This window comes from Gekko japonicus, unplaced genomic scaffold, assembly GCF_001447785.1.
Source record: "Gekko japonicus isolate JY-2015 unplaced genomic scaffold, Gekko_japonicus_V1.1 scaffold168, whole genome shotgun sequence".
In the NCBI taxonomy this organism is placed as follows: Eukaryota; Metazoa; Chordata; class Lepidosauria; order Squamata; family Gekkonidae; genus Gekko; species Gekko japonicus.
Window position 1 is genome coordinate 364,016 of NW_015167535.1, and position 13,881 is coordinate 377,896.

General features: G+C 45.3%; 1 protein-coding gene across 1 annotated transcript in view; it reads right to left on the reverse strand.

Moving 5' to 3' along the window:
- CERK (ceramide kinase) overlaps nucleotides 1-13,881 on the reverse strand; it is a 60,193-nt gene that overhangs the window by 38,906 nt on the left and 7,406 nt on the right. Inside the window, exons 2-4 of the mRNA XM_015413492.1 lie at nucleotides 7,615-7,728; nucleotides 4,546-4,668; nucleotides 1,381-1,506 (exon numbers count right to left, since the gene is read on the reverse strand). Coding sequence (XP_015268978.1) covers nucleotides 1,381-1,506; nucleotides 4,546-4,668; nucleotides 7,615-7,728 — 363 coding nt within the window. The remainder of the gene's footprint in view (nucleotides 1-1,380; nucleotides 1,507-4,545; nucleotides 4,669-7,614; nucleotides 7,729-13,881) is intronic.

Genomic DNA, 13,881 nt, shown 5'->3' on the forward strand with positions numbered 1-13,881 from the left:
CTACACACAATACTCTATTCTCTGGAGGTTGTGGGCTCACCTGTACTTCAGCCTCTCTCTGTAGCCCAAGAGAGCAGGGAAACTTCCATTCATTCCCCAGTCCAGCCAACTGTGGAATGGCTGAATTTCTGCTGCCTCCTAGGGGCGAAGACTGCCTTGGGACAGTCCCTGTTTTCAGCACTTTTTGGTCTTGGGGCAGCTGGGAACTGTAGGCCAGCAGATGAGGAAGCCCCATTCAACCCAGTGAGTGATACTCCTGCAGGCCCCTCTCTGGAACTACTGCTCAATTAAACCTTATGGGGGAACATTTTAAACAAATAACCACAGCCATCTTACAAACACAGGTAACTGCCATTTCATGACACCTACCAACAGCCACTGGGGGGAAAGTTAGTCCCAGACAGGAAAAGCGTCTTCGTCAAGAGAGAAAGCCATTTGCCAGTAATTCTGACAGGGCGCAGTGGCTGAAGGTGGAGTGGGTGGGGAAGAGGAGCAGACCCAGCACCTAGCCAATGGCACGTGAGTACTCTTGAGTGGTGGCTGATGGGCCAATGGCTGAGGGAGAGCATGGAATGTTGCCACTCAAAAACTGGATTATTACGTATATAGAGATATATAATAATTAAGTTCTGTCAAGTAGCAACAATTTAGAATGACCCTTCATGGGGTTTTCAAGGCAAGAGATGAGCAGAGATGGTTTGCCATTGCCTGCCTCTGTATAGCAACCCTGGTCTTCCTTGGTGGTCTCCCACCCAAATACTAGTCTTGGCTGACCCTACTTAGCTTCCAAGCTCTGACTATTTTGGGGTGTTCAAGCTCCATATCTTAGGCACCAATAAAATTAACAAAAATGAGTGGAAGGAGAATCTCCATTCATTCATTTGTTACTTTGAGGAGCTACTTCAAAACATAGTCGTGCTCAGAAATGGGAAACAGAATTTTAATCGGCACTGAGAGGAAACTGGATGGAAAAACTCAGCTGCCCAGCAAAGGACATTTCTCTGCTAGATGGTCTGAATAGCAGTATTGCTAGAAGCCAGCTTCCTTATAGAAAAGGGGGAACTGTCAAAAATGGTTTGTCTGTCAAGAGAACTGATTGACAGCTATCGCCTTCCAACCTTTAAATCTCAAATACAGCGACAACCTTGGACTGTGTCTTACAAGGCCTGAGACCACAAGCTAAGCCCTCCTCCATGAAAACGACTGCTTTTTGATTCAAGGGACGGAGTTAAAACATTTGGAAATCAACTGCCATTATATTTCTTTATGCCAAATCCATACAGGATATTTCTGCAGGGCGCATGACATAATGCTGCTTTGAAGGAACTCGTTGCCTAACATTTAGAGAATGTTAGAAGCATGTCACATCGCATGACTCACCGATAACTTCTGTGGAGATTGAAGCCAGACTAAACAGTGGAGCGACTTTTTGTTCATATATTCTCTTCCCTTGTTTTTTCCCACTAAATGGATTAATATATACAAGCAAGTGCTTTGGTCTAGAGGCTGCCAAGGGGAGGAAACAAAGGATACAGAGAGGCTTAAAGTTAGAGGATTATTTGATCTTCAATTCTTCTAATGCATGTCAAAAATGTAACACTGCAATGATAACACAAGCACACTGAGGGCATTTTAAGCCTCTGTTAAAATGGAGAAGATGCTACCATTATTAGAACAGAGAAGGGAAATATGTTGTCGAAGGCTTTCACGGCAGGAGTTCATTAGCTGTTGTAGATATACAACAGCTAGAGAAGGAAAAGTTCCCCACTTCAGTCAGTCAGTTTTTCCAATTTCTTAACTATCAAGTTAGGGTCAACTTCAACATTTTTTCCTACTGAGTTTGCAAAAGAAACCCAGAAATGGATAAGGGTCCATGTTTTTATTAAATATAGAAGTCAACAGGAGTTATGGATATATTTATATATTTCCGTTTTTTGTCACACTCTCCTCCAAAGCATTCAAAGTTGAATACCTGGTTCAGCCCTCCCCACCCATTTTATCCTTGCAATAACTTTATGAGGTTGGTTAGAGTGACAGAGAATGACTAGCTCACTGTTACCCTAGATTTGTGGCTCATCGCCAGTCCTACTCTAGTGTTCTGTTCATCTGACTACTCTACCCTGGCTCTTACATCTAGAAGACTTTTTAGACCTAGGCCACCCAGTGCACCACAAGGGGTGCTTTCATGAGTGACTAAGAATGCATCTGTTGCCTACATTTTCAAGCTGTGGGGTGGGACTCATTGGAGGGATAAGATACTCCTGCAGGGGTGGAAAGTGCAGGGACTTCGGCAGTAATGCGCCATTGCAGCAAGGCACACAGTGGTTGTGCTACTGCTCTTTCCTGCAACCTTCATTTCTTTCTCCCCACCCCCCCAGACCCTGAATGGAATATTACATGGAAGAGGGATGAATTGGTCTTCTGATATTTTCTTTTGATGAAAAACAGCTTCTGAAGCTGTAGTTAAAAGCTGAGGAAGGGGAAAAACCTCCTAACCCTCTTTGCAGCCATTTATGAAAATCATCCCACCCCCAACATGTACTGCACAAATGGCACACACGGAATCTCTGTATCTTTTCTACCAAAAAGAGAACAGTTACTACAATTAACCTGTGACAAATATTCTATACCTTTTAGACTTCTCTGGAGGTCAGCAGGCTAAAAAATAGGTACATGAATGTTCAGAACTGCATATTCCCATTGGGACCAGGAGCAGAGGGTAAGAGTGGGAATGCACTGTCATATATCTCTGCTGAATATATTGGTTGTCATGCCTTCCTCCAGCTGAAGGAGTAGGGTTGCCAAATTCCAGGTGGGACCTGGAGTTCTTCCAGAATTATAGCTGATCTGCACACTACAGAGATCAGTACCCTGGAGGACAACTTTAGAGGGTGGACTATATGGCATTACATCCCAACTGTGCTCCATCCCTTCCCTAAACTCCACCATTGTCACGGGTGCCCTTGCCTCCCGCCGACTTCCTCTCAGACGCCACTGCGTCCTGGCACGTGCCTTTGCTTGACGGTCCTTTTTTCCTGGCTGGTGGTGCCCAAAAGTGGGGGGGGGGAGGGCAGGAGTTGCCTCAGTTGTGAGTGAGGAGGAAGGTTATGTCACCTTCCTTCCACCAGCTCCCTGGGTTCAGCCAACCACACTGAGCTCTCTCTCTGGGTCTAGGGCTGGAGCCTCAGGTCATCCTCCCTGGCTGTCTCCTGGAGCCTTTTTTTATACCTCTCCCCTTCCTTGGCCGCTGCCTCTTCCCACCCTCCCTCCGGCCTGCCCCTGCCCCCAGTATATCTGTAGGGAAGCTGAGCCAGTGTCCTCCAGCCAACCCCACCCTTCTGCAGACTCTCCTGGCGGGTCTTCGGCCAGGGCTGCCGAGCCAGCAAAAGGCTGAATGCCCAGGCCTGCTGGCTGGCGTCCCAGCCTCCTCCTCCCCCGGCTGCCAGCCCTGCCACTGCAACAGCTGTGCATGGCCAAGGCCTGCCCTATGCCTCCCCCACCCATTCCTGGGGCCAGGGAGGCCCCTTTGGGTCATGCCTCAGGCCTGTGGCCATTGCCGCTGCCGCCTCTTCGGGCCCCGCTGTGAGCCTGCTGCTGTTGCTGCTGTCACCCGCCACCTCTCCAGGCCCTGCCACGGAAGCCGCGGTCATTGCTGCCGCCACCTGCCATCTCTTCAGGCCCCACTGCGGGCCTACTGCCATCCCCACCACTGCCTGCCATTCTCTTGGGCCCCGCTGCAGACCTGCTACCAACGCTGCTGACCCTTTCCCTCCTCATCCTGGTGAGTGGCTCGGGATGGTTGAAGCCCAATGCCAGCTGTCTTGGGGGGTACAGGAGGCTGGCAGGTGTCCCCATATCTGTAAGGCGCCCCTGCTGGGAGGGGGCTTCCCTAGGACTAGTCCTGGCCAGGCCAGGACAACTCTCCCCAGGTTCCACACCCATATTTCCAGAAATTTCCCAACATGGAGTAGGGAACCCTCATTCAGCATCCAGGGCCATTCTCCTTTGTATCAAACATAGCTTCCTTACCATACCCAGAGCTCCACCTAAGAATAACAATGTGTGGAGATCTCTGCTGACCGCATTGGTGCTCCATCTAGTTCAGCATCCCATTTCCCAGAAAGGCCCTGGTAGACCCACAAGAAATGGCACAGAGGCTAATGGTGTTGTCCCTTGGCAACGAGATTTCACAGCCACCCCTGAATCTCCAGGAATTTCCCATCCTGGATTTGGCAAACGTACCAGAGAGCTTTCCTCCAACCTAAGTGGCTCTTCTGCCAGAGGAAGAGCCAGTTGAGTAGGGGGAATGCTCCCTCAGCTGGAGAAAGGCTTCCAGCTTTGCTCAGTGGAGGATACAGGCCAAAGGGTAATATTCAGAAAGAGGCAATGAGTCCTAGTGATGCAGTATTTGTTTATTGCAGGCAAAATAAGTGTAGGAGCCCCCAAATGCTAAGCAGACATTGCTTTTACATTAAGTGGCAACAGCAGCTTTGTATTTAATTCTCGTCAAGACAGCATGGATGATTTCCATCATCCAAAACTTACTCTGTGAGTCAAGTAATTCTTTTAGTGCCTGTATCCATTGATTACAAAGTTGCTCATCATCGCACCAAAATGTTGCTTCCTTGCACCGCCAGCAGTGAGGTCGTTTCCTTTTCACATAATATACTGCAAAAAAAGAAGAAGGAAAAAAGACCAAGAGATGGAGATAGGTATAAAGGATTTTCACACACATTTGTTGGGAATATGCTCAAATACAATAATCATAGCCGTTAGCACGTATATTCATTTAGAATATTTCCTGTACTGCCTTTTCTGGGAGGTCCTCCCTTTTACCATGAAATGGTGGCTTGCAGCCGATTCTAGGGAACCCCTAGATTTTAAAGGGGCAGCTGTTCTGTTTCCTAAGTCTGTGAGGGATCCTTTTCCTGACTTCAAAAACCAACCCAATCCAAGATGGGGACAAGTTGGGGAATCAGCCACATGTCAGTCCCTTGCATTCTACTAAACTTCATCACAATTTCCAGAACATGTGGGCCAATAGGTGTGGCTGAATGACACAAGCCTAGAAATGAAACAAAGCTTCCCACCCAGATGGTTGGTTTGCTAGTGACATGCACACAGTACCACACATACACTCACACACACTCCTGCAAGAGTTGCTCTGGGGAAGCCTTCCTATGTCTGTACTCTGAGACACATGTGTGTACTCATGTTACTCAGAAGTACAGGTTGATGCCTGTGTGAGCCACTATTAATCTCTTATCCACATTGGTAGTCTCCTAATTAATTGGGGAAATTAGTGTAATTGGAGACAAGTGAAAGGGGGTAACTAAGGAATCTTCACCAATATTTATAGGGATTGTTCCCTTAGAGAACTCTCAAAATAAACCAGGCTGAAGTTCAACCAGAAAGGTGTTTCTATTATAAAAGAAGAAAAGAGCAAAACACACACAAAGCACACGGGGAACACACAATCTCGAGCGGAGATAGGGCGCGTGGGGAAACGCTGGCTCCCTGCACTTAAAGGAAGCCCCTTTAAGTGCAGGAAGCTGGCGTTTCCCCGTGCGCCCGATCTTCAAGCAGAGATTGCGTGTGTGGCCCGCAGCCACCTCTCTCCCTCCTCTCTCTCAAGAGAGAAGGGAGAGGTGTGGCTGTGGGTATTGGGGCTTGGCGGGGGACCCCTGCCAAACCGGGGATGCCCGGCCCCCTCCAGGAACGCCCCCCAAAGCCCCCTGCTGGGGGCGAAGATGGACTTGGCAACCTTAGTTAGACTTTCTATACCAGAGATGGCTTTCAATATGAAGGACTATGGAAGGGTCTTCTTCATAAGTCAGGTTATCATTATACATTGAATAACTCATATAAAAATGTACTTTTGTGTTTCAAAAGATATCTCAAGCCACCCAGGATGTTGTTCTTATATATCACTATTATAAAAGGTAAAACCTGCATTCAGAAGAAGAAGAAGAAGAAGAGATTGGATTTATACCCCGCCCTTCACTACCCAAAGGTGTCTCAGAGCGGCTTACAAACTCCTTTCCCATCCCCTCCCCACAACAGACACCCTGTGAGGTAGGTGGGGCTGAGAGAACTCTTGACAGAAACTGCTCTTTTTCAAGAACAGCTGTGCCAGAGTTATGGCTTGCCCAAGGTCATCCAGCCAGGTGCAAGTGGAGGAGTGGGGAATCAAACCCGGTTCTCCCAGATTAGAGTCTGCGCACTTAACCACTACACCAAACTGGCTCTTTCACATTCATTCACAAAGTACTGGAAAGAATTCAAAATATTTGCTCTCTCATCACAGACAGATTTGGCTTCCTAAACTATGTTTTGAAGTCAGCTCGATGTATGCAGGAAGTTGTCATTATAGAATTTGTCTACTAACTCAACATCTTCTGCTCTGACTTACAAATGACCCTCTAGTATACCAGCTGAAATTCCTGATAACCCTCCAAAGGCAACCCCACATACAATTCACAGTAGTAATCCAGGGTAGATATTCCAACAGTATACATAAGAGTGGGTAGACCATCTCTTTCTGAAAAGGGCACAGCTGGCATGTCAATCGGATTTGGTAAAAAATGCTAAAAGTTATGGATGCCATGTAGGTAAATTGGCAAAGCTGAAGCTAAAAGCACCCTCCAAGGTGTGACCCAGACCCTTAAAAGGAAGTATAGCTCATCCAGTACAGGATGAACATAGGGCTGCCAAGTCCCCCCGGGGGGCGGATTTCCCCCCGCTTTGGAGGCCTGATTTCTGCCGCCGCGGAATCCCCACCCCGGTGTGCACATCACTCGGAGGTGATGTGATGACGCCGGGCATGCTGGGGGCGGGGCCACAGCCATCTGAGGGGAAACCAGTTAAATTATTAAAATTGCAATAAAATAGATCTAAACAATACAGTGTATTACCCCACATCCAGTCTGATGTTAAAACCATACAGGACTGGATATCTAAAAGGTTGAGGGTACAATCAAAGATTTTAAAAAATTAAACAAAAATATCTTTAAAAACACATTAAAAACAAAATGGGCCTTTAGGCCATAGAGGTCACACACTATGCAGTACACTTTGCATATAGTACAGTAAACTCTTAGTAGCACACTTTGCAGTACACATACCATGCAATACAGTATATGCTTAGTAGCACTGATTGGAACCAATAAACCAATACAAATTCCTTTATATAGCATGCATGTGATATTAAATTGGGGGGACTGACAAAGGCCTTTTTGGCTGAAACATGTCTGGTCTGATTTTATTTGTTTATTGATTCCAATCAGTGCTACTAAATGTATACTGTATTTTATGCAATGTGTACTGCACAGCATGTGACCTCTATGGCCCAAAGGCCCATTTTGTTTTTAATGAACTCTTAAAGTGCACTGTATTAATAGAGATATATTTTTCTTAATTTTTTTATCTATACTTGTACCTTTTAGGTATCCAATTCCATTTTAGGGTTCGGTTTTTGCCCCTTCTTTTGTGTTGCAAAACCATACAGGATTACATTTGTTTGTTTGTTTTTAAACAGCATTTATATAGGGCTTCGGTATTCAAAACACATTCACCATCTCCGTGATCCTTACAAAATTCTAGAAGGTAAATTACCTGTGAAAGCATGCTGCTTTGCCATTTTGTGCCATTTTCGACCATTAGATTGTTTCTTATCAGTTTCTGTTTCCTCCACAGCAATAATCTCAGTGGTGGGCACTGAAAAGCTCTCTGCAAAAACAATATCACCCATGTCAGAAAGATATAGTTGATGAAAGGCAAACCAATTAGACAATGGTTCATCAAGAAGCAGATTTGAAGAAAGCTAGATTTGCCTGAATATCATAACTGGAAGGCATGTAGTTTTCCTGTGGTGCAGATCACCTGCCTTGCCTTAGAATAGATATTCTTAAATAAAAACATTCAGAATTCTCTCACCACAGGGCTGAGACAAAAAAATTTTGATGCTTGAACATTCATGAGTTTAATTGTAGATTAATCATTGATCCTGCATCAGTCTGAGTCAGAGCACTGATTGTCAGACTCGGACCAATTTTTGGTTTATTGATTATAGTATGGTTGCCTATATTGCTAATGCTGCTTTTGTAATCCTAACATGCAAGGGGGTACAGCTCATATAGCCAACAACAAATAACAAATAAATTGTAGATAATGCAAAAAGCGCTTATAATCTTTCAAAGTTACAGAAATTCATAAATTCAAAGTATATAATACAATCTTTTATGTAATTCCAGATGGATGAAACTCTCCGGAGTTAAACTTCCGTTTCGTAAGAAGAACTTCTTCCAAACATCAACATCTCAGAAATTGTCTCTTCTCATTCTATGGTTAAATCCAGTACAATTCATTATTTCCTGAAGGGTAGAACATATTCTTGCAAGATAAAGTCTTTCCAAATAAAGGGCGAACAAGTTCAATTTCAAGCCTACATTCATAAGGGGGGAGAGTGTGAGAATGAGCGTAAGGAGGTGTGAGGAGGTGCCGCTCGTAATTCTTTTCTGAAGCATCCCCCAGCCCATTCCCAGGTTCCAGCCGGAGACGTGGCCTTGGGAGAGATAAGACTATGAACATGGCTAGTTGGGTCACATATTCTTTCATGACCTTTAGTAACGCCTCTGTGGGTGTGACGTGTGCCTGGGGGTGGGACCCCTTCCCTGATTATCGATCCCTTGCTTTTGCTTGCCAGTTCTGACAAAGGTGTTCACCTTGACAGAAGTCCAAATCTTAACAATAAACCTGACTAAGGAATATTGTGTGTAGAGTGGATTCTCTGAAGGCCTGACACTGATCCATCTAATCCAGTACTGTATCACCTGACAAGAGGGTTGTCAACCCCATGATGTTGGTGGAGGATTCCCCACCCCAGTTCTCATTTCCTGCCACTGCTTGGAGTGGCAGCAAAAAGAAAATTAGAAACATGGCCTCCAGGTCAATAGTGTGATGGTTTTACCATAGAGTATCCAGTAAATTCTAGAGAGGCATGACGTCATTTCCAGGTTTTCCCTGGAAGTGACATCACACTGATAGCCATCCCCTACCAGTGGTCAATCTGTTCTATGGTATTGAAGGTCTATCAAGCAAAAATCCCATCTGTCTGTCTGTCTAATTTTTAGACCGCTATCCCCCCTGGAGGGCTCAGGGTGGTAAACAATATTTCATTAATACATTTAGAATCAGACTAGGACAATTAAAACTATAAAGCCAATTGTACTGATACAATTCCAAACTATTCCAGATGGCGCTTGAAGCCAATTTATATCCTACCTCGTAGGGGAGAAGAGGGATGGAGGAAGCCAGGCTGGATGACGAACCATTGCTGTCCTCAACCACGGGCCTGGGAAAACATCTCTGCCTTATAGGCCCTGTGGAACTGCACTAGGTCCTGCAGGGCACGGATGTCGATAGGCAGAGAGTTCCACCAGGCCGGCCCTGGTCAAGGACAGCCCGTATATGGAGTCCCTATTTGGATCTCAGCAGTTTTAGGTGGTGCAGGTTTCCTTTTGTGTACTCTTTTGCAAGCTCCTAAATGCATTACAAATTCTGATTTACTGCTGGGAACTGATTTTAGTCATATTTCTCTTTTGGGTTGGGTAGCTGCAACAAAATTTAAAGTCTTCTTGTTGTATTGTGAGGCCTTACCAGAGCTTTTAAGATGGACTCAGTTTAACTCACATAGATCTTGGGATAATTTAATGGAGGATAAGCTGTTGAGTTTAGTGTCAGTTTGTCCTTCTCTTCTATGATATACCAAATATTAGAAAGAAGGTTCTGTAATCACCAAGGAGACTAGATGAGGAGGTTATTAATTTAGATTTTATTTATTTATTCAATGTATACCCTGCCCTTAGGGTTGCCAAGTCTCTTAATTGGTATAGTGGGGGGGACCCGGTCCTGGGGTTTAGCATGCGCACACTGCAATGATGTCACCTGGAAGTGACGTCATCACGCTGGGCACGTCGCCGGGCAACACTCTAGCAATCACCCTAAAAACTCTATGGTACCATAGAGTTTTCAGGGTAATTGCTAGAGCGTCACCCGGTGATGTGCCCAGTATGATGATGTCACTTCTGGGTGACATCATTGCGCTGGGCAAGTTGGCCTGATCTGGCCACTTCGGGGGTGCGGTTTGCCCCACTGGCCAGATCCAGACCAGCAGATTGGGGGCCCTTTCGGCGGGGAATCCCCGCCCCCTGGGGGAACTTGGCAGCCCTACCTGCCCTCCCCACCAGAGCAGGAGACATTGTTCCCCTACTCACATTTTCTGTTATTTGATTGGTGTCTTGACAGTATTAAACTCTTGTTGATGTTGTTCCCCCCTTTTCTGGGGCTTTTCAGCCCCTCTTTCCCCTGTTTTACGAAGGCATTTTACATTTCTAACAGTCCCAATTTTTTGTCAACCTTTTTTTCTTGGCTAGAGTAAATACTTTACCACTTGCAGAATTGTCAGGTCACTGCAAGGGTAGTAGCAACCTCTGGAGACCATGTGCTTGTGATAGAGCTGTACTGAAACTTTGCCTCATTTTGTATTTAGTTATTTTTATTCATCTATAAGGGTTAAATCTATATTACCTTTATTGAGCAGATTTCCTTGCTGTTCACATGATTATCATCTGTTATATCTTTTGGCTGGCAATGATAGGTGTGTTACTTTGTTTTTGGTAAAGTTTCTATTTTGTGCCCTTAGAATTAGACAGGCATACGGTAAAAATATCTCTGGGCTTAAGTATTAGCAGGGCTGTTGTTTTATTAGTTTTTCCAAGGGGCTTTGGGGCATGTAGGTGCTCTGATTTTGAAACAGAAACACCCCTCCCCCATTATGGCCCCTCCCCCCAGTATTTCACTGGTTGCCATGCCTGGCAACACTACCTGACATTCAGAGGCAGAAGTTACAAGTTTTTGTTTTTCCCCTCCCCACGAGCCAAAGATCTTTGCTTATAAAATACATTTCATTGTTCAGCTAAAGAATCCTGATGTGATTTTATCCTTGAAGTTAGGCAGGTCTAGGTATTTGGTACATTTGAAACTTACTTTTGCATTCTCTGTAGCATACAAAGCAATGTACAAAAGCAGTAAATTATTGAGTAAAATTAGAAAACACCCTCCAATATCTTGAGTTTAAAATGCAGAAGAGCAATCAAAAATATGATGTCGCCACATCCAAGGCTCATCAATTATCTAAGGGAACAACACCTTAAAGGTAGACCTCCATGGAACTTTGTGTCCCCCACTCTGATTTTCTTGAAGAGGAGTACAAATTGCATAAACAGTAATGGAAATAACACCCCTCCCTTGTGAATACAATTGTTATTACTTTAGAAGTACAGCCTTGTCTTTCATTGAAGGCTCAGCTCCCTTAGGGTGCCAGAGCTGAAAATGAGAAACAGAACAAAAAATATTTACTTATGCTGGGGCTTGGAGAGCAGACCTAATGAATTAGAAATGGTGCCAATGGGAAGATTACACTGAGAAACAATGATATGCAACAGTGTTGTGTCTGCATATTTAAAAATCAAAATTCGGCTTCTCACAATAAATCCAATCTCTTCTTCTCTTCTTCTTCTTCTCTTAGCACCGAGAACAAACACTACATTATGCCTCAGAAAAGGCTGTTTCTGATCCTACCATGATTCATTGAAGACAGTACAGGGCATTAGTTTGCCAAAAGCAAAAGACCCTTTCATCTGACACATCATTATGTAGAAACGCATTTAGGCCTCAGGTAAATACCACATGATAAAAAGTGACTAATTGGAGGATATGGTTCATATGAAGTGTAACGAAACGGCTGCCAGGCAGAGGCAGCAGTTTATGTTAAAATGGCTGCCAGTTGGGTAGTCCTCTGGAGGGGGGGGTGCTCCATAGGGAGCAATGGAACGGCCATACCTCCCTGCCTACATTTCCCAGCAGCGTTAGGGGAAAAGTGCGGGAAAGTACCCTGTTTCTCCGAAAATAAGACCTACCCCAAAAATAAGCCCTAGCAGGATTTCTATGCATTTGTGGTATAAGCCCTAGAGTGTCTTCTTGAGAAAAAATAAATATAAGACACTGTCTTATTTTCGGGGAAACACGGTATGGACCCACCCCAGGGGCGGAGCCAGCCAGATAAAGGCTTTGACCCCTCAGAGGAGTTCTTTAGTCTTGGCCTTCGCCTGAACAGCAGCTTCAAGGGGTGCGTACAGGTGGGACTCCTGCTACCAACACTCCGTGGTCAGTCCAGGCCACTATAAATCGTGGTGGACAGCCAGGAGGTTTAGCCGTATTGGTGACCAGTCCTGAGGAGGGCTGGAGTTTCTCTCCAACGACAGGAGGGGGAAAGCAAATCCTGGCCTGCAGCCACCCACTATAGAGGTAGAGAGGGTGTGTGTAGAGGACAGAGGAATTGCGTTTAGATCGTGTTTATTTTCTGCCCAGGTTGTGTTGAAGTGCCTGTGTTTATTTTCTGTGCATAACTTGTACATCGTTAAAATCTTTTTTAATTATAAAGCCTGTTAGTGCCTTTCCCGAGTTGGGGAATCAGCCAGAGAGGTCTCACTGTCCCTCTAGGAAGGCGTTGCCAATTCAGTGAGAGTGGTAGCAGCAACAGAGGAAGGAAACAGCCCCACCAGGCAGGGTGGGCAGGCAAAAACAGGGGCTTGCGAGCCACAGAATGGCTATTCAGTCTCCCAGGGCTGAGGGTGGGTCCCCGTTTTGCCACATGAAGCACAAATCTAGCTTTGATTGATAGAATTATGTCCAATGGATTTAACTAGTCCAAATATATCTTGTTTTCTTGCTCAGTGTGGCTTGGGAGACAACTGGAAAGTGCATCCAAGAATGAATGGAATTCAAATCCATGTGTGGCCTAGGGCAACCAGTAGGAGAGGGAAAGGGTGGAGATGGAGGGGGGGCTGTTGATGTGATGTCACTTCCAGCAAATAACCAGAAGTGGCATAACTATGCTGGTGTGATGCTCAAAGATTCTCCCTAAACTTTGTGGTATTACATAGTGACATCAGACACCAGTTGTTCATTAGAGGGCTTCTTAATTGGGGGTGATCTATAATTTTTTTAGGGGTGTGGTTTCAGGCCTTTGAAAGAGGAAGCTGGGGGGCATTCAACATATTAGGCAGCTTTTCCTTGTCACTTGCAATGTCTTCTGACAGCCAGTGGACAAGATTGTTTTGTACTGTTTACCCTAAAATAAAATGTCCAGTCCCCGATTCCTCCCCAGGCGCTTAAAAAGAGAGTACACATTATGCAGAAATCAAGCCTAACATTAAAGAGCTGGTGGTGTTGATCAAGATGGGTAGCCATGTTAGTCTGTCTGTAGCAGTAGAAAAGAGAAGGGTCCAGTAGCACCTTAAAGACTCACAGAATTTGTGACAGGGTTTGAGTTTTCGTGAGTCACTGCTCACTTCTTCAGATACAGCTAGAATGTGAGTCCATCTGTCCTATATATTGGAAAGTGGACTGATTTCAGATGCCAAATGACGATAGCTGGTGAATGTGAATAGCAGGTGTGATTGGATTAGATTAGATTGGATTAGAAGAAGAAGAAGAAGAGATTGGGTTTATACCCCGCCATTCACTACCCAAAGGAGTCTCAGAGCGGCTTACAAACTCCTTTCCCTTCCCCTCCCCACAACAGACACCCCGTGAGGTAGGTGGGGCTGAGAGAGCTCTGACAGGAACTGCTCTTTTTTCAAGAACAGCTGTGCCAGAACTATGGCTTGCCAAGGTCATCCAGCAGGTGCAAGTGGAGGAGTGGGGAATCAAACCTGGTTCTCCCAGATTACAGTCTGCGCACTTAACCACTACACCAAACTGGCAGAGGGGTAGTAGGCATATCACACCTAATCCAATCACACCTGCTACTGGGGAGAG